At 53.2% G+C, this 23524-nt stretch overlaps 1 protein-coding gene across 33 annotated transcripts in view; it reads right to left on the bottom strand.

The window, feature by feature from the left end:
• NCOR2 (nuclear receptor corepressor 2) overlaps positions 1-23524 on the bottom strand; it is a 236371-nt gene that overhangs the window by 102490 nt on the left and 110357 nt on the right. For all 33 annotated transcript variants that reach the window (XM_069557629.1, XM_069557621.1, XM_069557643.1 and 30 more), the window contains 2 exons: positions 16538-16590; positions 5744-5810 (listed from right to left, as the gene is read on the bottom strand). In XM_069557629.1, the coding sequence (XP_069413730.1) occupies positions 5744-5810; positions 16538-16590 (120 nt within the window). The remainder of the gene's footprint in view (positions 1-5743; positions 5811-16537; positions 16591-23524) is intronic.

Here is a 23524-nt window from a genome sequence, read left to right as displayed (position 1 = left end):
TCTATCGTCACCATCATAAACAGCAACGTCGGCTCCACCATCACCATCGGCATCACCACTGACACTGGCCGAAGGACCGCTGCGTCGCGTGCCAGGCACAGAGCCGAGTCCTTCCCGTGACCACCGTCGCTCCTCTGTCCAGGTGGGAGCTCAGAGCTTGGGCGCCATCAGGCCTGGATCACACGGTCCAGACGGGCGGTCAGGATCCTGACGGTTGTTCTGATAAAGCCCAGTGTGTCTACGTTTCCTTTCGCTGCTCATGCTTTTGGAGGTCGCACCAAAAAGCCACTGCCAAATCCAAGGTTGTCAAGATTCACCACCAGGGCTTTTCTTAATTGCATGGCTTTAGAGGTTTGGGTTTTTAAGATTTATTTTATTTGTTTTTGGCTGCATGGGGTCTTCGTTGCTGCATGCGGGCTTTCTCGAGCTGCAATAAGCAGGGGCTGCTCTCTAGCTGCGGTGCACAGGCTTCTCACTGCAGTGACTTCCTTTGTTGCGGAGCATGGGTTCCAGGAGCAGAGGCCTCAGTAGCGGTGGCACAGGGGCTCAGCTGCTCCAAGGAATGTGGGATCTTCCTGGATCAGGGACTGAACCCGTGTCCTCTGCAATGGCAGCTGAGTTCTTAACCACTGGACCAGCAGGGAAGCCCTGGCTTTCACTCTTGCATTTAGGTCTCTAGCTCATTTCGAGTAAGTGTGTGTGTTAATTCTGTGAGGTGGAGTCCAACTCCATTCCCGCGTGTCTGACTATCCTGCTGTCTCAGCACCATTTATTGAAGAGACGGTCCTAACTCTCCGAGTAGACTTGGCCTCCTGTCAAAAATCCACCGGCCACAGATGTGAGGGCTTAATTCCAGACTCTCTAGTCTGTTCCATGGTCCTCCGTGTCTGTCCTTAGGCTAGAATCACACTGTGCTGATTTCTGCAGTTCTGCAGGGTTTTTTAAATTTACTTTTTAATTTTGTCTGTGCTAGGTCTTCGTTGCTACCTGTGGCCTTCCTCCAGCTGTGGCGAGCAGTGACTTCTCTTGTTGGGGAGCATGGGCTCTGGACGCTCAGGATCAATAGTTGCGGCTCGAGGGCTCTAAAGCGTGGGCTCAGTAGCTGTGGCACACGGGCTTAGCTGCCCCACGGCATGAGGGATCTTCCCCTCTGTTGGAAGGTGAATTCTTAACCACTGGACCACCTCAATATGTTTTAAAATAAGGAAGTGAGTCTTCCAACTTGATGGTTTTTTTCAAGACTGTTTTGGCTATTTGGGGTCCCTCTGAATTTGAGGGTCGTCCTGCAGCTGACAGTTCCGAGCAACCACGGTAGTCTGGGCTTTGCTCCAAGCATGCTGCTTGTAGCCTCTCGTTCAGTAGCCTGATGAGGTGGGTGTTCCTACAGTCCCCACTGAATGAAACAGGAAACTGAGGCCAGGAGTCCAGTGATTTGCCCCAGTCACCGAGCAGAGCCAGGATTTGAACCCGTCTGCCCTGCCAGGTATGGCAGGATGCAACTCTACAATTAGGGAGGAAATAAGAGATGGGGTGCCCAGGAGGAACCCCCTAAACTGAGGAAGACAGTCTCAAACCAACAGAGAACACAGAGGGAGGTGCCAGGGAGCTGACTGGAGCCGGCTGGCCAGGGAAGCCGATCTCTATGGTCACCTAGTGACCTGGCACCCTCCATACCCCCAGGGAGCCCAGCCTGCAGCCTCACCTAAAGGCTTTCTTCCGCTGGGCTCAGCGGCTCAGGCGCCATGGAGTCAGAGAAATGTTCCCCCACTGGCTGTCCTGCGTGTTCAGAGATGGGTGAAGGGGACAGGCCGGGGCTCTCCCAGCCTGTGTCCTGCGGCCCATCACTCAGGCTGCAAAAGCAGATGCTGGGCCAAGTCAGAACAAAGCCAGATGTGAAGCATAAGGACATCAGAGGTGCCGAGGATACAGAACGTGCTTCATTTAGCCATCTCTTAAAAAAAGAACTGTGGTGCTGGAAAAGACTCTTGAGAAGCCTTTGGACTGTGAGATCAAACCAGTCCATCCTAAAGGAAATCAACCCTGAATATTCATTGGAAGGACCAACACTGAAGCTCCAATACTTTGGCCACCTGATGCAAAGAGCCGACTCATTGGAAAAGACCCTGATGCTGGGAAAGATGGAGAGCAGGAGGAGAAGGGGATGACAGAGGATGAGATGGTTGGATGGCATCACCGACTCCATGGACGTGGGTTTGAACAAGCTCTGGGAGATGGTGAAGGACAGGGAAGCCTGGCTTACTGCAGTCCGTGGGATTGCAAAGAGTGGGACATGACTGAGGGACTAACACACACACTAGACCCCGGGCCAGATGTCCATGGAAGAGAAGAGAGGGGAAAGGGGAGGTGAGGATGGAGGCCAAGATGGGAGTCCTGTGGCCACAGCCAAGAATCGTCTGGAGCACCAGGAACTGGAAGAGGCAGGAAGGAGCTTCCCCTAGGGCCTCTAAAGGGAGCACAGCCCTGCCCACATCTTCACCTTGAACTTCTGGCCTCCAGCACAGAGAGAATACATGTCTGTTTTCTCAGCCACCTAGTTTGTGGCCATTTGTTACAGCCACCTCAGGAAGTGAATGCACCCACCGTCCAGGCTAGGCTCACTGCTAACTAACCCATTCTGCAGGGCCACCGTCAATCACACCCACTCTCCCCGCCAGGCACTGTGCTTCCTGCAGCGCCACCATGACCCCATTTCACAGATGAGGAAAAGCGAGGCTTGGGGCTAGACAGCTCACCCAGGACCACTCACAGCAGGTATGGTGGACGGGATTTGAACCTGTACATTAGTGACTCAGCCTTACACCCCTCCCCCAACACACACACACACACACACACACACACAATCTGGCTTCCAGGGTCGTGGGGTAAGCTCAGGGAAGGATAGGGCAGGCCCGGTGGGGGTTCCTGTTGGGGTTGGGCACCCCTCTGGGTACAGAGCCTCAGCTTTCTGGGCAGAGCAGGCATGCAGGGCAGCCTGGGCTGCTAGGTCGCAGTCCCAGAAACCTCTGAAAAGTGAGAGCTCCACCGGAGAACTGACTCAGGTGGAGGCGGGAAACACACAGATCTGAAGGGGCACGTCTTGACCAAGCCCCCTCCAGGTCCCGCCTGACAACGATGCACAGGCCTCGGGGCCCGTTATATAAGAACTAGAGCAAGATCATGCCTGATGCCCTCCTGTCAGTTTCTGTGGTTTCCCGAATTCATTTTCACAAAAGCCTCTCTTAAGACGGGCTCAGCTTGGCCACAAAGCCACCCAGAGTTTCTTAGAAGTCTCCAGTTCCTCTTCCCCTATTTTTAAATAAGCCCATTTCCCCTCCATCCCCTCAAAGGACCTCCAAGGAGCCCTGGGAGATTTCTTAAGAACTTACGTCCACCCAACTCCACCCTCAGCAGTCACCAGGATCCTTTTAAAATGTAGATCAGATCTCCGTTCTCCCCAGCGAAAGGACCTCCCCAACCATGCCCTTCACCCCCAGGCAGGACTACTCAGGAAAGGCTGTACATCCTGAGGTGTGCTCCTGAATTTCTTTCATCCAAGAGACAGAGAAGCATGACAGGCGAGGGTCTGGGCATCCACACTTACTTTCTAAGCGTTCAATACAAAAACATTCACACTCACACACACACACACATACACACCAAGTGGATGTAAAGCAGTGCGTGCACGTTAAGTCACTTCGGTTGTGTCTGACTCTTTGCGACCCCATGGACTGTAGCCCACCAGACTTCTTTGTGCATGGGATTCTCCAGGCAGGAATACTGGAGTGGGGAGCCATGCCCTCCTCCAGGGGATCTTCCTGACCCAGGGATCAAACCCGCATCTCTTCCGTCTCCTGCACTGGCAGGCGGGTTCTTTACCACTAGCGCCACCTGGGAAGCCCAAAGAAATGTTAACCATGAGGAATTCTAGATGGTGGGCATATAGCCGTTCACTGTATCCTGTCAAACTGCCTACATGACTGTCAAGTTCTCTGAATCACTAAAAATCCTTAAAGACTTTGTATTCTTTATTAAGAATAAACTGTCTCACTGTATTTGGAATAAAATCCAAATGTTCCTCTCCAGTACAGAAAGGTTCTCCACCACAGTCTCCTCACTCATGCGCTGTAGTCCAACTTGCCTGTTGCATTCTGTCCCATGTCACCCCATGCTGGGTCCTACCTCAGGGCCTCTGCACTTGCTACGCCCGCTTCTTGACACTCAGACCCCCAGATACTCACACAGGTCGTCCTTTCTGGTCATTCCTCTCTCAGTTCTGAGGTGGGACATCCAGGCTGTCGCCCACCCCACTTCTCTGCCCGGCACTTGTCCCTCCTCTCCTCCACTCAGTATAACACAGCTCAGCACTGCACCAGGCCCACAGCACGTGTTCAGTAAATATTTCTTAATTCAGTGAATAACATAGGATGCCCTGTTTCATGAACCCCATCTACCCAGTTGGGTGCTTCTGGTCACCATCCAGTCAATTTAGGAGTCTGAGAAGGTCAAGAAAGGAAAGGTTGGGAAGCCCACCGCTTCTTACCCCATGGGTCCCCAGAGTCCAGAGGTGTTGCTGCCCCCCCACCGCCCCCAGCCTCTCAGTCCTTCAGCATCTGGGACAGAAGTATCTCCCTTCTCTGAGGGTCCAGCTGACATCTAAGGCCAGAGCAGGGTGGGTTCAGAAACTGTTTCAAAGGATCCAGGGCCCTCAGGTGATACAATCCGATCTTTTGTGAGATGGTCTAAGAAAGAAAAGTTCTCTCTTTCTGGCCTCCAAGCCTGCTACAGAAATTCAGGTCCCAAAGGAAAATCAGTTTGTTAAATGTGCTAACACAGAGTTGAAAAAAAAAAAAAACAACCACCAAGAAACCGCATAGACTTCAGGTACATCAGATCAGGTACAACCTGATCAAACCACTGCTTGATCAAACCACTCCTGAACTCCACTCAGTAGACTCTCAGCTACAGAAATTCTTTGACCGGTCAAGCCCATCTGAGCCAGCTTTTCTTCCTCTCCCAGCTGGAAGAACACTAACGGGTAACACTCCCTCCATCCCTCAGCCCTTACCTCCCCCAGAGAACCAGTGATGTAAACGAGCATCCTAAACCACAGCTAAAGGTGTTCTCTGGCGTGTGCTCTCCCTGCTTTGGGGCTGCCTCCCAGCTGAGCCTGGAGTGTGCATGCAGCGGAACGCAGGAGTCATACTGCCGCAAGGAGGCCTCACTGCTTCTCCGGGTCCTGACTTTCCTGAGCCCAGAATGAGCACAGTGGGCTGGGAAAGGCTCATTTCCCAGGGAATCCCCTGCAATCACCGTCACCCAGCGCACAGCCCACCCCCGTCCTCCACCTCTGACAGCAGACCTCTCTCTGCCCAAAATATCCACAGTGGGTCCTCTGACAAGGGACCAGGTTTCCCAGCTAATGTTATGCTTTCTCTTCTTCCAGGTGGGAAAAGGAGGGGCAGTGTCTCCAGCACCCCCTCACGCCCACACCCTTGCTTCCTTGAGGCAGCTGAACCCGAGCCCCCGGCTTCACTAAAGCAGCTGCTGTCTTTTCCTATTTCTCTTGCTGTCCTTGGCTTTTTTTCATGCCCTGGACACTTAGGAATCAGGCTCAGAACCCAGGGGTCCCAGGGGCCGTGGTCTGAGTGGCGGGGACCGTTTCCACTCTCCAGGAAGCCTGGCTCACAGAAGGGAGGGGGCAGCAGAAGAGATTCTAAGGCTGGGGGCCCCAGTGATGACTTACCCATTGTTTCCGGGCGTGATTCCTCCTCTTGAAGTACAAGATTAACTTTTTCCGCATCGCCTGGTTTCTAAGCAAGAAGGAGACAGCCAACGGGGCAGGTCAGAAAGGCAGGGTTTCAGGAATTTCATCCCTCGCTGAAGTTTGCCCCATCACTGGCTTCCGGTGAGGGAAGAGACCCCATAATCCCCCGAGGCAAGCCACGTACTCCCAATGTGTGTCTTTCCTCTGCCCTATAGGAGGTGCCCTCCACCCATACTCTGGATGAGCATGGTCTGCAGGAAAAGAGGGCTGCGAACGGGGGTCAAGGTCCTGTGACTTCCTGCCCTCCCCAGAGCTGCCATCACCCCTACACACACCCAAGCTCCCCTCTCTTGTTAGCCACGGAAAACCAGCCACAGAGAAAAAGCCACAGCCTTAGACCAGGAACACAGGCCGGGCAGACTAAGCCCCCGAAAGCTGCAGCCACACAGAGGCAGGATCTTGGGGTCTGGCCTCAGTGACCCCAAGCCACCTCCAACCAAGAAAGACCCTGCTCTGCCCCCCCTGGGGTAGAGGTGATATGGATAGGCCAGCGACAGGCTGGTGGGGGCCAGTGCAGCAGGAACTCCAGGAAGCACTCGAGGGGTCTTACGCCTCAGGTCGGTGAAGCCAGACCCCTCCCACCATCGGGGTTCTTAACCAAGGAGGCCACACATAGCACCGCGGGCTCAGAGGGGAGTGGGCACTTTCAGGGGGTGGGACGGATGTGGGTGGTTCAGAGAGAAAGAGGAGCAGAGAGAGAGACACCGAGACCAGGAATGAGAGAGAAAAGGAAAGCAGAAGGACAGGCAGAGGCCCAGAGAGAAGCAAGGGGAGAGAGAGAGAGAAGTGGATAAGATCCCAAATGAGGACAGAGCCCCAGAGGGGAAGGAGCCTGGCAGAGACACAGACAGCGAGACAGGAGGGGAACAGGCCTCCAGGCAGAGGAGGACAAGATCCAAAGAAAGTGGGCGGGACGACGGATACACAAGGACCTACTGTAGAGCACAGGGAGCTATGCTTAATATCCTGTGATAAACCATAAGGGGAAAGAATATTAATATTCCTATATGTAAAACAGACAGCCAATGGGAATCTGCTGTATGACTCAGGGAGCTCAACAACAACCGAGTGCTCTGTGACAACCTAGAGGGGTGGGACATGGAAGGGAGGTTCAAGAGGGAGGGGACATATGTGTACCTATGGCTGATTCATGTTGATGCATGGCAGAAACCAATGAAATATTTTTGTAAAGCCATTATGCTCCAATTAAGAATAAGTAAAGGAATGGAAATGGTATATAGGAGGCAAAATTTTAAAAAGGAATATTAAAAGAAGGTATGCATTTGTATATACGTATTCGCAGTGCAGCAGAGTTGTACAGCACAACACTGTGAATCAACCATTCTTCAATAATAAACTAAAAATGAAAGAAAGGGAGATGGAGCCCTAGAAGAAGGCAGAGGGAGAGTCAGAGATGCCGAGCGATGCAGGAAAGGGGGGAAGGCACACCCAAGGGCCCACTGCCCCCAGCCCCCTCCCCACAACCTCCAAGACACAGCAGAGTGCAGCAGCTGGGGTCTGCGGGGGTCACAGACAGGCCCCGGGAGGCCATCAGGCCTGTGAACTTGCTTGATCCCATCTGAGTGTACAGTGGGATCAATTTTTCTGGGGCGGGGTCCCCCAACTTGCTCATAGCCTCAGCTGTACCCAGAACCCTTGCAAAAAGCTCTCAAACCAGTGGCTGGGAGCCATGCATGCACAGGTCTACCAGCACGCCTTACCCCTGTCCGGATGAGTGTCCCCAGACCCTGCAGGGATTTCCAGCATCCTCACTATCAGGTCTCAAGTCTGAGACACTGACAGGCCTGCACGGACCCTCTTCATTTATGGACCCCAGCCAGGCTTCCAGCCCTGTCTCCATCCATCTCCCGACAAGGAAAGGCCACACTCACTTCCAGGAGGGTCGCTGGTAAGACCGTGGGCTCCCTGGATCAATCTGATTTCACCTCCTGTCGTGCAGGCCTCCCACCTCGAGGTCTCACTACTTAACATCAATCTTGCCCTCCCCAGCAGGGTGGGCACTGGGGGTCCTCAGCCATACAGGCTGAGACCAGAACCCTTCATTCCACAGCAGGGGGTCTCTGAGCAAATCTCAGGTCTCTCAGCCTCAGTTTACTCATCTGAATAATGGGAGCAATGGCACCATGCTTTCATCTCCTCAGTCACTCAGCAAAAGTTCACCGAGCACCTACTATGCGCTAGGCACTGTTCTGGGTCCTGGGGACCCAGGGGTGAGCAACACAAAGCCCTGAGTCCTCCGAGTCTTCACGGAGGCAGGTGATACATAGAGGGACCATGCTGACAATAAGCAATACAATCCTGGGGACCTCCCTGGTGGTCGAATGGTTAAGAATCTGCCTGGCAATGCAGAGGACATGGGTTCGATCCCTGGTCAGGGAACTAAGATCCCACATGCCCTGGAGCAACTAAGCTGGCACCTCACAACTAGAGAGTCTGTGTGTAGCAACCAAGATCCTGCATGCCACAACTAAGACCTGACGCAGCCAAATAAATAAATATTTTAAAAAATGATAACCTTAGATTCAGAAACTTACACAGAGGGATGGGGTAGTGGCTGGGGGAGGGGAGGGCATAGCTATTTCAGGTTCAGGGTGCAGAAAAATGTCTCAGAGTTGGCCTGGACATTTCAATCACCAGGAGGGCCCAGCTACGGAACGACCCACAGGGAGACGCACTCCAGGCAGAGCACACTGGGTGTGCAAAGGCCCTGAGGTGGGAACAAACTCAAGTGTTTGCAGACCAGACAGAAGAAGATCCTTGTGGCTGCAGAGTGCTGTGGAGGGACAGAGAGGAGGAGAGCACAAGGTGAGCAGGGCCCACTGTGCAAGGCCTCATGGGCTGGAACACAGGAGAGGGTTTGGACCTAAAGGCAGCAGCTGAGAAGGCCAAGAAGCCGTGACAGTCCAGAGCAATAAGCCCGCCAGCTCTGAGGTCTTGGTCTCGAACACCACTCTCCAGTAAAAGGAGCCATTTCTCAGGACTTCTCCGGCAGCCTATTGGTTAAGATTCGGTGCTTCCACTGCAGGGGGCATGGGTTCGATCCCTGGTCGGAGAACTAGGATCCTGAATGCAGGGGGACATGGCCAAAGAAAAAATAGAGCCATTTCTCCCTGGAGGAATGACTGAGTCCGGCGCTGGGGCAGGAAATATACAAGACGAGCCCAGAACGTCTTTAAACAGAGAAGTGTTAAAAAGGAAGGACACACCAAAAGAAGTGTGGTGGGAGGGTGTCAAAAGGACACAGGGCCCAACCTAAGAGTTTCTGACGACCACAGCTGGAACAATCTGAGAAGCAAAGTAAATAACTCTAGTGCTAGACTATAACCCGACGAATAAAATAAACATCTACACAGATGTAAATCAGTGACAGAATAAATAAACAAAGGAGAGAGAAGGGACACGTGTTCTTTGTGCGTGTGCATGCATCCTCAGTCAAGCCCAACTCTTTGTGACCCCATGGACTGACTGTAGCCTGCCAGACTCCTCTGTCCGTGGGATTCCCCAGGCAAGAATACTGGAGTGGGTTGCCATTTCCTTCTCCAAGGGATATTCTTGATGCTGGGATCAGACCCTGTGTCTCCTGCACCACAGGCGGATTCTTTACCACTGAGCCACCTGGGAAGCCTTACAGAGTTTCAACTACTAAACCCAGAAGGACTGAGGGAAGTAGAAAATCACTATTAGATACCACGGTGCTAACTGTTACAGGCAAGACCCTTCCACAAATGTTAAACTGGCTGGCAAAACGTTGAGGAAAGATGAGAAATTTGCATAGCTGCAAAGCATTTTCCCCAAATATTTACTAAGCATCGTGGCGGCTTTCACTTGAGTCCACAAAGTCTTTGATATTCGCCCTTTAGGAGGTGCAGCTGGACTTCCCTCCCCTTGACAGTAGGCTGGACAGCAAGTTGCTCCTAAAGCATAGAGTGGGGACTTCTCTGGTGGTCCAGAGTGGTGGTTAAGACATCACCTTCCAAAGCAGGGGGCACAAGTTCGATCTCTGGTCAGGGAACTAAGATCCCACATGCCTCCTGGCCAAAAAAAACAAAATGTAAAATAGAAACAATATTGTAACAAATTCAATAAAGACTTTAAAAATGGCCCACACATCAAAAAAAAAAAATGCACAGAGTAGGGATGGGAAAGACAGCAACTTGACAGGGAGGCAGCTGATACTTCCCTGAGCAAGGGAGCAAAGTCAACACCACCTGTAGTGACATAAACACCCCCAGTCAGGGTGTTGGGTGCCCCTGACGTATCGTGATGGGAAGGGCACCCCCTTACCTCGGGGGCACTCTTCCCCCAAATCCACAAGCCCAGCCTCCTCCTGAAAAAATATCAAACACACCCAAATCGTAGGACATGCTGCAGATTCCGAGAGCAGTCCTCTTCAAAAGTGACAAGGTAAGGAAAATCAAGGAAGACTGAGAAATGGTCACAGAGTGAAGGCCAAGGGGTCACGAAGATGAAGTACATAGAAGGATTCTGGATCAGATCTTGGACCAGAAAACAGGCATCAGTGGGAAAATGGAAAATCCAAAGAAAGTCTGTGCAGTGGTCCCCAATCTTTTGGGCACCACGGACAGGTTCCATGCAAGACAATTTTCCCATGGACTGGGAGATGGTTTGGGGATGAAAAGACACAGGAAGAGGGCCACGTGAAGATCGGGTTGGAGTGAAGCGTCTGCAGGCTAAGGATCGCCAAGGATGCTCAGCAAACACCAGAAGCTAGAAAATGCACAGAAGGATCTTCCCCATAGCACCTGCAAGAGATCACCCTGCCAATCCCTGGATTTCCAACTTCCAGCCTCCAGAACCACGAGGGAATGAATCACTATAGTTTCCAGGCAGCCTGGTTGTTGTGAAGAGTTCTGGCAGCCTGAGGAAACTCACACAGCCTGGAACAGTCTACCCCAAGCACGGTGCTGTGGCTTCAAGCTGAAGAGGCCTCAGTGAGAACAAAGGCTCGCTTGCAGGGGCAGAGGCCAGGCAAGCAGCCGTCTCCATTCCTCATAGCTACTGGAGGGCACGTGTCCTCCCCAGCTGATCCGGGTTTCCTTCCAGAGCAAGCTGGTATCCATGGCAGGTATCCATTTGCTGACTGCCAAAGAGGACCAATGTCAAGTCCACAGGTTGCAAACAGGTGCAGTCCACCAAGCAGGGCCAGTTCCTGAGACTGCTGTGTTTGGGCTGTGGAGCTTTCTGAAAACACTGCGTTTGTTGCCATTATTGAAAACCAGAAGCTGCTGCATAAAAAGATGAACAGAGAGCTTCTCTTAAAAAAAAAAAAGCAGGCAGCCTGATCACACTCCTTTATGGCCACAGACTGGGAACTGAGGTCTGACTGTCCCCCCGCCACCCTTTTAAAATGTTTATTTATTTGGCTGTGTTGGGTCTCAGTTGTGGCATGTCAACACTTTAATTGGGCTGTGTGGGATCTAGTTCCCTGACCAGGGATCAAAACTCTGTCCCCAGCACTGGAAGATTGGAGTTCTACCCACTGGACCACCAGGGAAGTCCCCTGATTGCCCATTTAAAAGAGTGACAAGCTCACCATTCCCCCTAGTCCCTACACTCCCTAGCACCTCCCACCAGCCCTTCCCTAACTTTGTTCCTGCCCCAGAGGCATGCATCTGGGTTCACAAGCTTCTAGACATCTGGCTTGGGGTGTTCATTTGTGCAATACTCTTCTGGCAAACTTTTTTTTTTTTTTGAGTGTTTATTTTGTCGCAAGAAGTGTTTAGGTATTGCAGCTGCAAACAGCATACTGCAGACAAATCTTCTCTGCCGAGATTTTGTCTGGCAAAAACAAGAAGCAGAGTCTCTCTCAAAGGGTTCCGGAAGGACCGACAGACCAGCAATGTGATGAGTTCGTTGGTGGAAGCATTTTTAGGGTGCAAAGGATATCTCAGTCTCCTGGAAAAGTCAGGGTTTAAGAAAGCACAACCTGTCAAGAAATACAGGCTTTGTTAGCTGACACTGAACGAGGAGAAGGGGAGCTAGGAAGGAATGAAAAGTCTGTGGACGTTCAAGGAGAGTCTGGCCAAGCCCTGGGGTCTACAGGATTCTGAAAAAGGAAAGCATGGGACAATCAGGGGAGGCTTCCTGAAGGAGATGAGGTTTGAGCACAGGCTTGGGAGAAGCAGTGAATGGGTGGGCAAAGAGAAATGAGGTAGGCACCCTTCCAAGGGAGGAAGGGTGATGGTGAATTTGGAAGGGGTAAGGAGGGGTGTTCAGGAGAACCAGACCCCCCGACTTCAGGGGAAGAGTAAGATGGAGGCAGCCCGTGCAGGGCCCTGAATGCCTTGGGAAAAGCTTGTCAGATTGGGGTGACTGATGGTCTGAAACATGCTCACTGGGGGCCAAGCATACTTTTCCCACACAGTGGGACTTCCAAGGAGACCAACTTACTGACAAGCAAAGTGATGTGACTTGCCCGAGGTCACTGGGCTAGTGAGGGGCAAAGCCTGGACTGCAGACACAGGCAAGGAAAGCAGGGTGTGTATGCAGACTGGGCTGGTCTAAAGAGTGTGGCTGTGTGGCCCTGGGGAAGTTACTCAACATCTCTGAACCTCCAGCGCAAGACCACAAGGACCAGTTAACAGTAACCTGGGTCCACAGTGCCCTTCCCACCTGCATGGCCCTAGGGCATCAGCCAAACCCCAGTAAGGCAGGAAAAGGGGAGAAATCAGTCTGTAAGACAAGAAAATCCGGAAGGAAGAGCCACCAGGAGCCAGCAGGCTTCCAGCCTCGAGGGGAGGAGAGAACAAGGCTCAACACCAGGTGAAGGGGTGGCCACGGCAGAGCACAAAGGGGCTGCAACTGTAACCATTGCATCAAACCCACAACCTTTCACCGAATCACTGTAGGCTCCCCGACCCAGAGAATTCAGCCCCCAGCTCTCCCCGTGGGTCCAGCCTGCAGAGGGCAGCGAGCCCCTCCACGGAACACCCACTGATGCTGCTCTGGGGTCACCCCCCACCCACCCCTGGCCCCTTCCCCTGCTTCCCAAAGCCTAGGAGGTCCGCAGAGTCACTGCCGAAGACTGGGGCTAAGACCAGACCACAGCCAGTCTCCCGCCCCAGCCAGGAGCATGAGCGGCCGCCCCCACGCCTCCAGAGGAGGCAGGTGGCAGAGGCATCAAAGTGGGGTACAGGTGACTTCAACACGTCCAAAATTGCCAGTGCAGCAGGAAGTCAGGCGTGAAATTAACTTTAACTCAGAGGCCCCAGCGAGCAGACACAGAGAAATTAAAGTGACAGGGCAAGGTCCTTGGGGAAGGGATAACCTTCCACCTGGTGGCGATTACAGAGGCAGGAGGGAGGGAGCCTGGGAGGAGGCCCAGTTGGGGTGAGCTGGTGAAGCTTTGCACTCTGAGAAAGAGAACGCCTCACCCCAGCCCCAGCCTGATCTGTCTTCTTGTCCTTATCAAGCTATCATTATATCACAGACGTATTTCTTTATGATCCGTCTGCGCCACCAGAATGGCAGACCTCCTCACTCACTGCTCTCTCCTCGGTGCCCAGAACAGTGCCTGGCACAGAGCAAGTGTTCCTAAATATCTGTTGAATGAATGAGTGAATGAATGAGGGAGGGTAGCTCTCTTGGTCTCTGCTGATGAAGTGAGAAAAATCACAGAACACTTCCTACAGGCCTGACACTGAATAACTTCTGGGGTTTCATTGAATCTTCAACCCATCTCACAGATGCGGCAACCGAGGCACCGAGAGTGACTGGCCACTCAAGCCAGATGCTTGTGGTCCTCAACCTGCCCCTTAGACCGTGGGCTCGTAAAAACTCCATCACATCACTTCACGTAAACCTCATTACTAGCCTCCTTTAGCACAGATAATAAAACCCCAAACTCGTCGCCAGCCCTAGGTGATCTGCGTAGCACCTTCTCCTTCACCTACCCCTTTGGGACCTGCCAGGCTTCTCTGTGATCCCACCAGCTCAGTCCAGCCCCAGGGCCTCTGCAACGCCTGTTCCACCTGCCCCTGGTAGGGGGAAGGGTCTACATGCCAGCTGCTGCTTGGTCTCTGAATGTTCCCTCAGCTGTCAGGTCGTGGCCCTGATCCCCTCAGCTAAAGTCACCCCTTACATTCTCTCCCATCACCCTGTTTGCCATCTTCATAGCACTTTTTTTTTGTCTTTGTTTTTTTTTTTTTTTTTTCGGCCATGCCACACAGCATACGGGATCTTAGCTCCCCAACCAGGGGTCAAACCCATGCTCTCTGCAGTGGAGTCTTAACCACTGAACCACCAGGGAAGTCCCTTCATAGTATTTTTTAAAGTAAATGACTGTACTGATTTAATCACGATCACACTGGAACTAAAATTACAGAATTGATTATGATTTCAGTGGCAAACTATGGGGAAAAAAATTAAAATTCTAAGAAGAAAGCAATTCAAATAACTTGCTTACAGATACATTTTTCTAACATGAAACAGACCACTTACCACCGAAGAAATCTCAAAATTATTTATCTCTATGTTTTAAACTTAAACATGTTCATCTGTGACTTAGATTTTGGAGTAAATTTCACTAGGCAGTTACCCACTTAGCCAAAATGTACCCTAGTAGAGGAGAACTGTCCTCTGATGAAGATTATAGGATATAAGAATTGGGCACTGGTTTCAGTAAACTCATAGCTTTATTTTACTTATAAGCAGCAGTATCTTATCAGTTAGTACTATTTGTATGGATACCTTTTGCCTTTGTTGTTTGGATTCTATGGCCATTCTTATAACCTGAAATCATCCACGCTATTCAGCTTAAAATATTACTCATTTGTAGTCTAGTGGAAAAAAAAATGTATGCAAGACTTCTAGTGTAATAATATTGCTATCAAAAATGTTTATGTTGAAAGGAAAAATACAACTCGGTATATTAAAGCATAAAGAGCTTAAGGCAGCTATGTGACCACAGTACTTTTTATTTGCTGATATTTTCTCATTTACTTAACTTGTTTTCTGTCTCCACTGCTAGATATAGCTTAATGAAAGTGTAGGGAACTTTGTCTTGTTCACAGCTAAATCCCCAGGTCCTAGAACAGGGTCTGGCACATAGTGTAATAAATGTGTATTGAATGATTGAACGTTCCCAGCAGGGTCTGCCCAGCTGAGAACATGCCACGCTCATCCCCTAAACCAGCCATGAGAGGCCCTAAACCAAACTCCATCTAGGGCTCCCCCACCCCCAGCAGTGGCCCCAGGCAGGTCCTGGGAAGCTTTATAAAGGACTAATATGGCCTGATTGGAAAATAAACTATGTAGTATTGAGAGGGATTTGGTACCAGAACGGCGAACACACTCTCAAGGCCAAACAAAAGCACAGGCCACACAGGACACCGAAAACCCAGGGATACCCCAATGCTCCCCCGGAAAGGATACCCCATAGCCCCTGGCAGCCACAGGCTAAGTGACAGGCAGCAACAAAGGCGAGGCAGGTGCTCACAAGCCCAAATAAGCCAAGGACCTCAGTGGCAACAAGAGACTTTTCTAGGTTGCTCCATTAGCCACCGGGAGCTGCAAGGGGGGTGGCTGTGTTGGGTCACCAGAGCCTAGATTAGTCATGTGGGTCCAAAAACTACAAGAGGAGGGACCTCCCCAACAACCTATCCAACCCCAGCAGATATTTGAAAACCATCAGGAGGTTTGCATGCCCCCAGGGATGGGGAGCTCAGTGCCGCACATACACCCTGCAATTCCACCCCAAGGAAGTTCAGACAGTCAGACCAAACTGGACTGCCCATTGGACCAGCTAAGCACCGCCCTCCTGAGGTCACACAAAAATGAACCTTGAACCGTTCAAAGATTGTGATCCCAAAGGACCTTCCTATAACCTAACATCCCTGGAGTGTTCACAGCCACATGTTCTTCAACAGGCAAGACTCCTCTGACCTTTTAGACTCCTGGATAACGACATGAGGTAATAACCCCTCCTCGGCCAAGGAAGCTATGCTGCTATTAATGCACGCCCAGGAAAAAGCCAACCTCTGACAGTCACAATTCCTCAGCGCCTGGTGCCCAGCTTGAGCACATAAAGACACTGGCCCCCAGCACCATCCTGGTGCCCCTGGTTTGCCAGCTTGGCCCACGCCAAGTGTGCGTGGCACTTCACTGGTATTTTTCTGCTTCTAGTGTTCATCTGGGAAAAGGCCCCTTCACTGGGCTATATCATACTGGCCATTCCAAAGCGTCTGGGTCTGGGTGAGTGCCCCCAGCTGCTCCCACACTGGGCTGTGTCACAGATGGACCCCCTGTGCGCACCACAGACAGTCCTAACTATGCTTACATCAGAGCCCAAACCACAGGGTCTCTGCTTACTCCGTGGCCACCGCACGAGCTCACACTCCTCCTCCTGGTAACAGCTTCCTCCAGCTCAAACAGGAGGAGGACCTGCAGCCCTCCGCCTCTGTCTCTCAGAAGCTATGCATGCAGCTTCCCCACCCTCCCCAGCCACGGTCTGTCTCCCAAAGCTTCATGGGGCCACTCCCTTGGCCCCTCACCACCTCTGCCTTTCCATCCAAGGCCCAGCCTGGCCCAGAACTCCGGCCCGAATCGCCCCCTTCCACCCCCTCCTCCAGCACCTGGCCCTGGCTGGGAGCCCCGACGGAAACTGAAAACCCGCATCCCACCCCGGGCCACCCACCCCACTGTGCGTCTGCACGGCTGCCCTCAAGTACTCACATTTTGATGTTCTCATGATACTGCCTGGTGTCGGAGGGCTGGTTGTACAATGGCTGCAGGAAAACAGAGAGGGAGGCAGGTCAGAGCCGGGCCAGGACTGTGGGCAGCTGGCGCGGGCTGGGCTGGCCACTGCCCTGTTGCGGCACCCCAGGCCTTGGCATCAGGGAGCTGTCCACTGGTGTGAGAACCAGCCGCCGGCAGGCATGAAACAGAACATGGGGACCCAGCCCACAGCCCCCGCCAGGAACAGACTGTGACCCTCTGGGCACAGCGATGGGTACTATGGCCCTCTCCCCTGGGGCCACCGTGGCTGCTCTGCGGGACACAGGACAGTTCGGGCATGAGCACCCAAGGCAAGCACACACCTCCCAGGTGAGCTGAGATCAGCAACGGCCTTGAACAGAGAAAACTGCCCAACATGGTGACATACCCGGCCACCACCAGGGACTGGCAGAAGAGAAAACAGTCCAATAGTGCCAAGGGTTGGTGAAAACAAGGGGAGATAGGAAGGCGTGCATACAGCCGACGGAAACATACACAGGTTATCTGTGCCCCTGAGATGTGAAGGGAGGTGTGCCCGAGGACCCTCTCCCCTCCTGCAGGTGCCCTGGAAACAGTCAGGCACTGTGTTCCACCAGGAGATGGGCCCCAGAAAGCACGGAAGGCATTGTTCGTAACAGCAACACGTTAGAAGCAAGCCAGGACTTCCTTGGAGGCCAAGTGGTTCAGACTCTGTGCTTCCCATGCAGGGGGCACAGGTTCAATCTCTAGTCAGGGAACTAAGAGCCTACACGCTGCACGATACGGCCAAAAATGTTTTTAAAAGAAGCAAGCTGAGTATCCACCTTCAGAAAAAGGAATAGGAAGTCAGGACTCGTTTATTCCTCGAAGGCTACACAGCAGTGAGAAATGAATGAACTGGGTCCACATACAACAACAACAAGTGTGCAAATCAAAAGGAGGAAGTTGCTGCAGCATCTGCGATGGGGCAAGAGCTGAGCTGGATGCTGTGTGTTCTCTCTCCTGGACGGCAGGGCTGCAGTTAAAGGCTAACCACCCGGGCTCACATCCTGGCTCTGGCATCTTCCAGCTGTATGTCTCTGGGCGAGCGACTTCAGCCCATCTGTGCCCCAGGTTTTCATCCGTAAATGGCGTTAAACTCGGAGAGTTGTTGTCAAGATCCAACGAGATAATGAATGCAAAGCTCTCAGTCACGTCTGGAAGACTGAGAGGCCCAAGAAGTATCAGGGTCCTTGTCACCATCAAGGTGCAGTGACTGTATTCATGGAAGCAATTTTTCCTGCCCACCTTGTATCCATCCACACCCAGTGTTTTTGTTTTTCTGTTTGCCTGTTAGTCGCCCAGTCGTGTCCAACTCTTTTGCAACCCCATGGACTGTCGACTGCCAGGCTCCTCTGTCCATGGAATTTTCCGGGCAAGAATACTGGAGTGAGTTGCCATGCCCTCCTCCAGGGGATCTTCCCGACCCAGGGATCAAACCTGGGTCTCCTGCATTGCAGGCAGATTCTTTACCGACTAAGCCACCAGGGAAGCCCCAGTGGGGCAGGTGCAAACTGGGAAAGCAGATGAAGCCTTTCTGCTCTTTCTTCCTCTCTCGTTCGCCTGCTCCCCCTGCCCCTCACCGTCAAGGAACCAAGTGTAGCCTGGCCTGCTGGAGGCAAGAAGCTGGCACGGAAGATAGCAGCACTAGCCAAAAACCGAGAACCATCCTAGCCAAAAGCTAGACCCACCAGCTGATTTTCCAGCTGCCCACAGATGGGAGTGGGCCGAGCCCACATCAAGAGAAATTGCTCAGCTGACTTCTATACTTGTGGGAAATATCAACTTGTTCTTTAAATCTGGGGCCAGTCTGTTACACAGCGGTTACTAACTGATACAATTACCATCCCCATTTTACAGATGAGAAAATCTAGTCTCTGAGAGATGGAAACATTTGCCTCTGGCTGGTAAGAGATGAGCTGACACTTGAATCCCACCTCTCAGCTCCAGCCCTGGAGGGAGGGGTTTGCCCTCTCTCTGCCGGCACGCCTCTCTGTGCATCTCGCTTTGTGTTGGCCTCTCTTCCTATCCCTCTCACCTCCCTCCCTCTCTCCGTCTCACACACCCACACAGGCAGCCACGGATGACGGTGGTACCAGCCTCAGGTACAGAGGGTGATGGGTCAGGCTGGGCAGGCAAAGACGGAGATGTGGTGTCCGGAAGCCTCGAGGTAGGGCCCTGGGGTGAGGCAGGATGGTATATCAGGCCCTGCCCTTGAACCAACCCCTGAAGAGGGAGCTGAACACACCTCCTGACATCGTCCCAGCTGATGGGGACCACCCCCAAGCATCATGGCACAGGTCCAACCTGTCATTTCCCCAGGGACAGGCCTCCTACCCTCTGTGGACAGCCTTGGCTGAGGACAATTGACCATTCCTCAGGCAATTCCAGGCCCCAAGCTCAGCTACTCCCCCCAGGATGGAGACTTTGCCCCATGGCTGGCACAGGCCATCTCCCCCCATGCTGGGTCAGCTGCTCTTCCAGGTGCTTGGCTCTAATCGAGGAGGTTTCCCCACCCCCACTCTGTGTATCTGAACATCAGGGCAGCAGGAGAGACCACAGTCAGACTCAGTGCAGAACTCCCCAACCAAAGAAGGTTAACACGTTACTGCACACGATGACGGCCCACATCTCAGGACGGCAAGGAGTCCTACAAAGATGCCTGTACTGAATTCCAGGGCGTTAAATGCTGTGCTTAATCCTGGGTGACTCTGCATCAGGTCTTTTATGTTCTCCACAAGCTAATAAAACACAAGCTTGGCAGGAGTGGGCATGCCTTACATGTTCACTTCGGGGAGCAGATGGGTCCCAATTTAAGTGATGGCGTTCCCGTTGCTAACTGTCAGACATATGCCTTCAACAATCAGGGCCTCAGTGTCCTCGTCTGGAAAATGGGCATAGAGCAAATAGGAACTACCTTATAGGGCTTTTGAGAAGCCCCGGAAGTGTCAGATTTGGCGACTCAACTGCCGTCTTTTGGTTTTACAGATGGCAGTCTCTACAGTCTAAGGAGGCCAGGAGGGGCTGAAGGACAACATAGAGAGACCCCCGGTGCCAGTGATGGGCTAGGGGTGAGAAGCGGGGGGGGGGGGGGGGGGGGGTGGCCTGTTTCTACAAGGTGGGATGGGCCAGAAAAGAGGCGACGGACTTCCGGGAGGGTGGTGGGGTCCCAGCCCGCCTCTGACCTGCCAAACCTGCAGGAGAGGGATCACCTTCACCCTCCAGCCCTGCTGGGGGAGACAAGGACACAGCACTCTGCTGCCCCAGGTGGCCTTCAGCAAGAGACCGGGAAGAAATCAGAGAACACCGTGGGATGTGCTGCTTCTAACCAGAGGGGCTGTCCTCCAAGGAGGCACTCGCTGGGCACTGAGGTAAACAGACCTGGGCGGGAAATACTCTGGCCTCAGGAGGCTGTTCGCTGCCCTGTCATGGGAGTAAGGAAGGATCACAAGGCATCTTTGGCTGGTACACTGCTAGGGGGGAGGGGGCAGGGCCAGAGGTGGGGGTTCTCACCCCTCCTCACCACCTGCAGGGGGCTGTACAAGGCCAGGCAACACCTGCTCTGTCCTGGGAGGCATGTCCTTTAATATAGAGGCCATGAGGCCACCTTGGCCTTCACACCCACAGAAGCTTTCTCTGCTACCGCCCAGGTTTCTCCTGTTGCCAGGGCGACACAAGACCAAAGAGGTGGGACTTTTCCTGGTGGTTCGGTGGTTAAGAATCCACCTGCCAGTGCAGGAGACACAGGTTCAATCCCTGGTCCGGGAAGATTCCACAGGCGGAGCAACTAAGTCTGCTTGCCACAACTACTGAGGCCTGTGCGCCTAGAGCCAGTGCTCTGCAACGAGAGAAGCTACCGCCGTGAGAAGCCGCACATCGCAGCTAGAGAAAGGCTGCCCGCAACAACAAATACCCAACGCAGCCAATAATAATAATAAACTTAAATTTAAAAAAAGCTTTAGGCGGGGAAATCCCTGGCCCAGACCCCAGAGGAGCGAGGCGGGGCGGGAGTGCGGGAGTGGCTGGGGTATCAATAGGAAGGCCCACCCCCTCCACGCCTGTATTTCCTCCTCTAGAAATGGGGGCGCAGCTGAGTAAGGAGGGAGAAAGCGCACACAGGCCAGGATGTGCCAGACTGGAAGGCCTGGGACAGAAATGACTAAGACAGAGGAGCTAGGTCTTGGGGAGAAGGACGGGGCTCCTCCCCGAGAAGAACCAGGTGGACGAGGCGCCAGAAATGAAGTGTCAGCGCTGAGCCTCGGTCCTCTGGTGACACCGCATTCTTAAAATAACACCTCTGAACAGGAAGGAAACCAGTGACTCAGAGCGGTATGGAGAGGAGGTGGGGGCTGGGCTGCCCCTTCCTCTGGGCCAGGCCTGGTCCCCAGGGTGCAGGGGTGGAGGGCCGAGCCCGCAGGGCCCTGCTCGGAGCCACTCTCACTATTATCTCTCTTGCCCACATGCGTTTCTGCGGGGCCCAGGACGCCCCCCAGGTGACTGTCTTCCTCGGCTGACTGCTCCCTGGCTGCAGATGGAAGAGACCCCCGGGAAACTGGACTCCCCAGTGGTGCTGCCCAGTGACCTGAGACCTGGGATCAGCAGCGCCAGCCCCGCTCCCAGCCTGAGACAGGACTCTCGGGTGGCACGAAGCAGCTCTCTGCGAAGAGTGTGCCTCTGAGCTGCCTCTGCTAGGAGGATACCTCTGGCCACTCGGGCCGTGTGGTACCCAAGGCAGAGGGCAGACCTTTGAGGAATTGGCTGGTGGCAACCCCCTGGGCTCAGCACACCTCTCCACCTCCTCTCTTACTGTGTGACCCTGGGCAAGGCACTGCCCTCTCTGAGCCTCACCTGGAAGGTGGATGGTGACATCTCCACAAGGCCTGACTTGGTGCTCTGTCAGCATGAGTCCCCTCTCCAGCCCCGCCAAAGGCCACCGAGCCAAGAGCCTATGGACTGACTTCAAGAGGACTCCAGGGACAGCCACGCAGCCCCACCAGTCACTCCAGACCTCCGCCTCCTGTGCCACCAGCCTTGAGGGAGCCTCCTCTCTGAAAACCCCAAGCAGAGGACGGTGTCCTCACCCCCAAAGACCCAGGAAAGAATCACTGAGACTGTGAGCCCCACAGACACCCTGCTGCTTTCGGAGGAATTCCTCAGGCCTCTAGGCCCAGGGATCTCCCTTTAGGTCCCCACCGCCTACTCAGGAGCCCCTGGGAGTAATTAAGTCAGGAAAGGGGAAAGGAAGGGCCTCAGGTCTAGAAATGGTTGAGGGGCCAAATCTAGTCCTGGAGCTCCCCTGGCAAGAAAGGGGAAACCAAGGTGAGCAGCGGCTGACTGATGGGGATGGAAAATGGTGGAGTGACTCTTGAAAATCATCTGGCAATTAGTTCCTCAAGAGGTTAAACACAGAATGAATATGATCCAGCTGGGCGGATGAGACAGTAAAGAATCTGCCTGCAATGCGGGAGACCTGGGTTCAATCCCTGGGTCGGGAAGATCCCCTGGAGAAGGGAATGGCAACCCACTCCAGTATTCTTGCCTGGAGAATCCCATGGACACAGGAGCCTAGCAGCTACAGTCTGTGGGGTCTCAGAGAGTCGGACACGACTAAGGGACTAACACTTTCACTTTCAGCAGGTCCAGGCTTAGATATCCACCCAAGAGAAAGAGAAACACATATTCACATGGAAATCTGTACGTTCATGTCCACAGAGATTCATTTATAATGCCCCAAAGCAAAATCTACCTAAAGGCCCATCAATGGGTAAATGGATAAACTAAATGCGGTCCATCCGTACAATGGAATACAATTCAGCCATAAAAAGGAATGAGGCAACCAAGACACAAGCTACCACTTAAGAACAGGAAGCTGAGAGAGAGAAGCCAGGCACAAGAGGCCACGTGTCGTCTGATTCCACTGATACGAAATGTTCAGAACAGGCAAATCCATAGAGACAGAAAGCGGATTGGTGGTTGGGGGGAGAGGGGTGGGAGGCGAGCAGGGGGAAGATAAGGAGGTGATAGTTCAGGGAACAGAGTTCTTTCTGAGAGGGTGCAATGTTCTCAAGTCAATTGTGGAGACGCTCACACACATCTGCTAACGTACTAAAAACCACTGAATTGTACTCTTTAAATGGGAGAATTGTATGGCACGTGGATTACGTCTCAATAAAGCTACTTAAAAGCTTTTTTAAAAAGAGGCTGCGAGAGACATCTCAGAAAGCATGCCCAACGGGAAGCAAGAGCTCAGGCTGGGAGCTTGTCACCCATTGCAGGAGGAGCGTTGGGCTCTGTCCTTGAGCCATAGGAGCCCCTACCCCTACCCAACTCCCTGTCTGGCTCTGCCCCCTGCAAGGACCTGGGGACAGGAAGAGGCCAGCTGCTCACAGCTCCACAGTGGCCCATCCGCAGCCGGCCCCCCAGGCTGGGGAGCAGCTGTCACTGCAGAAAAAAACTCCAGGGACAAAAGTTCCACCCTCTTAGGCGACCACAACACCAAGTGCCTGCCAGGGGCCAGGTGCTGTGCGGGCGAGCCTTTACCGCACACGACTTCATTGGTCCCTCATCAAGATCCACAGCGTCCCCATTTCACAGATGAGAAAACCGAGTCCTTTTCCCAAGGCCACGCGGCAAACGCAAGGTGGGGCCAAGTTTAAAATTAGGCTCCAAATGCGTAAAACTTTATTTCCGCCCCCCACCCGGTACACACATGCAGAGACCCTCGCACCATCCAGCAGGCGCATCCCCCATGCTGTGCCCACCATCTCTGCACCCACCCGCGCCATGGGACACCCGCGCCCGGGTCCCGGGCAGGCGGGAGCTCTGGCCATCTCTCCCAGGACTCCAAAGCCACCAGCCGGGAGTTTCCGCGCTCCTGTGCTTCCTATCCTTGGTGACACAAGAGGATGACAGGTGCCTGAGATAGAA

The sequence above is a fragment of the Ovis canadensis genome, chromosome 17 (assembly GCF_042477335.2).
Source record: "Ovis canadensis isolate MfBH-ARS-UI-01 breed Bighorn chromosome 17, ARS-UI_OviCan_v2, whole genome shotgun sequence".
Lineage (NCBI taxonomy): Eukaryota > Metazoa > Chordata > Mammalia > Artiodactyla > Bovidae > Ovis > Ovis canadensis.
Note: the sequence above shows the minus strand (reverse complement) of the source record. Positions and strands in the feature narration are given on the sequence as shown.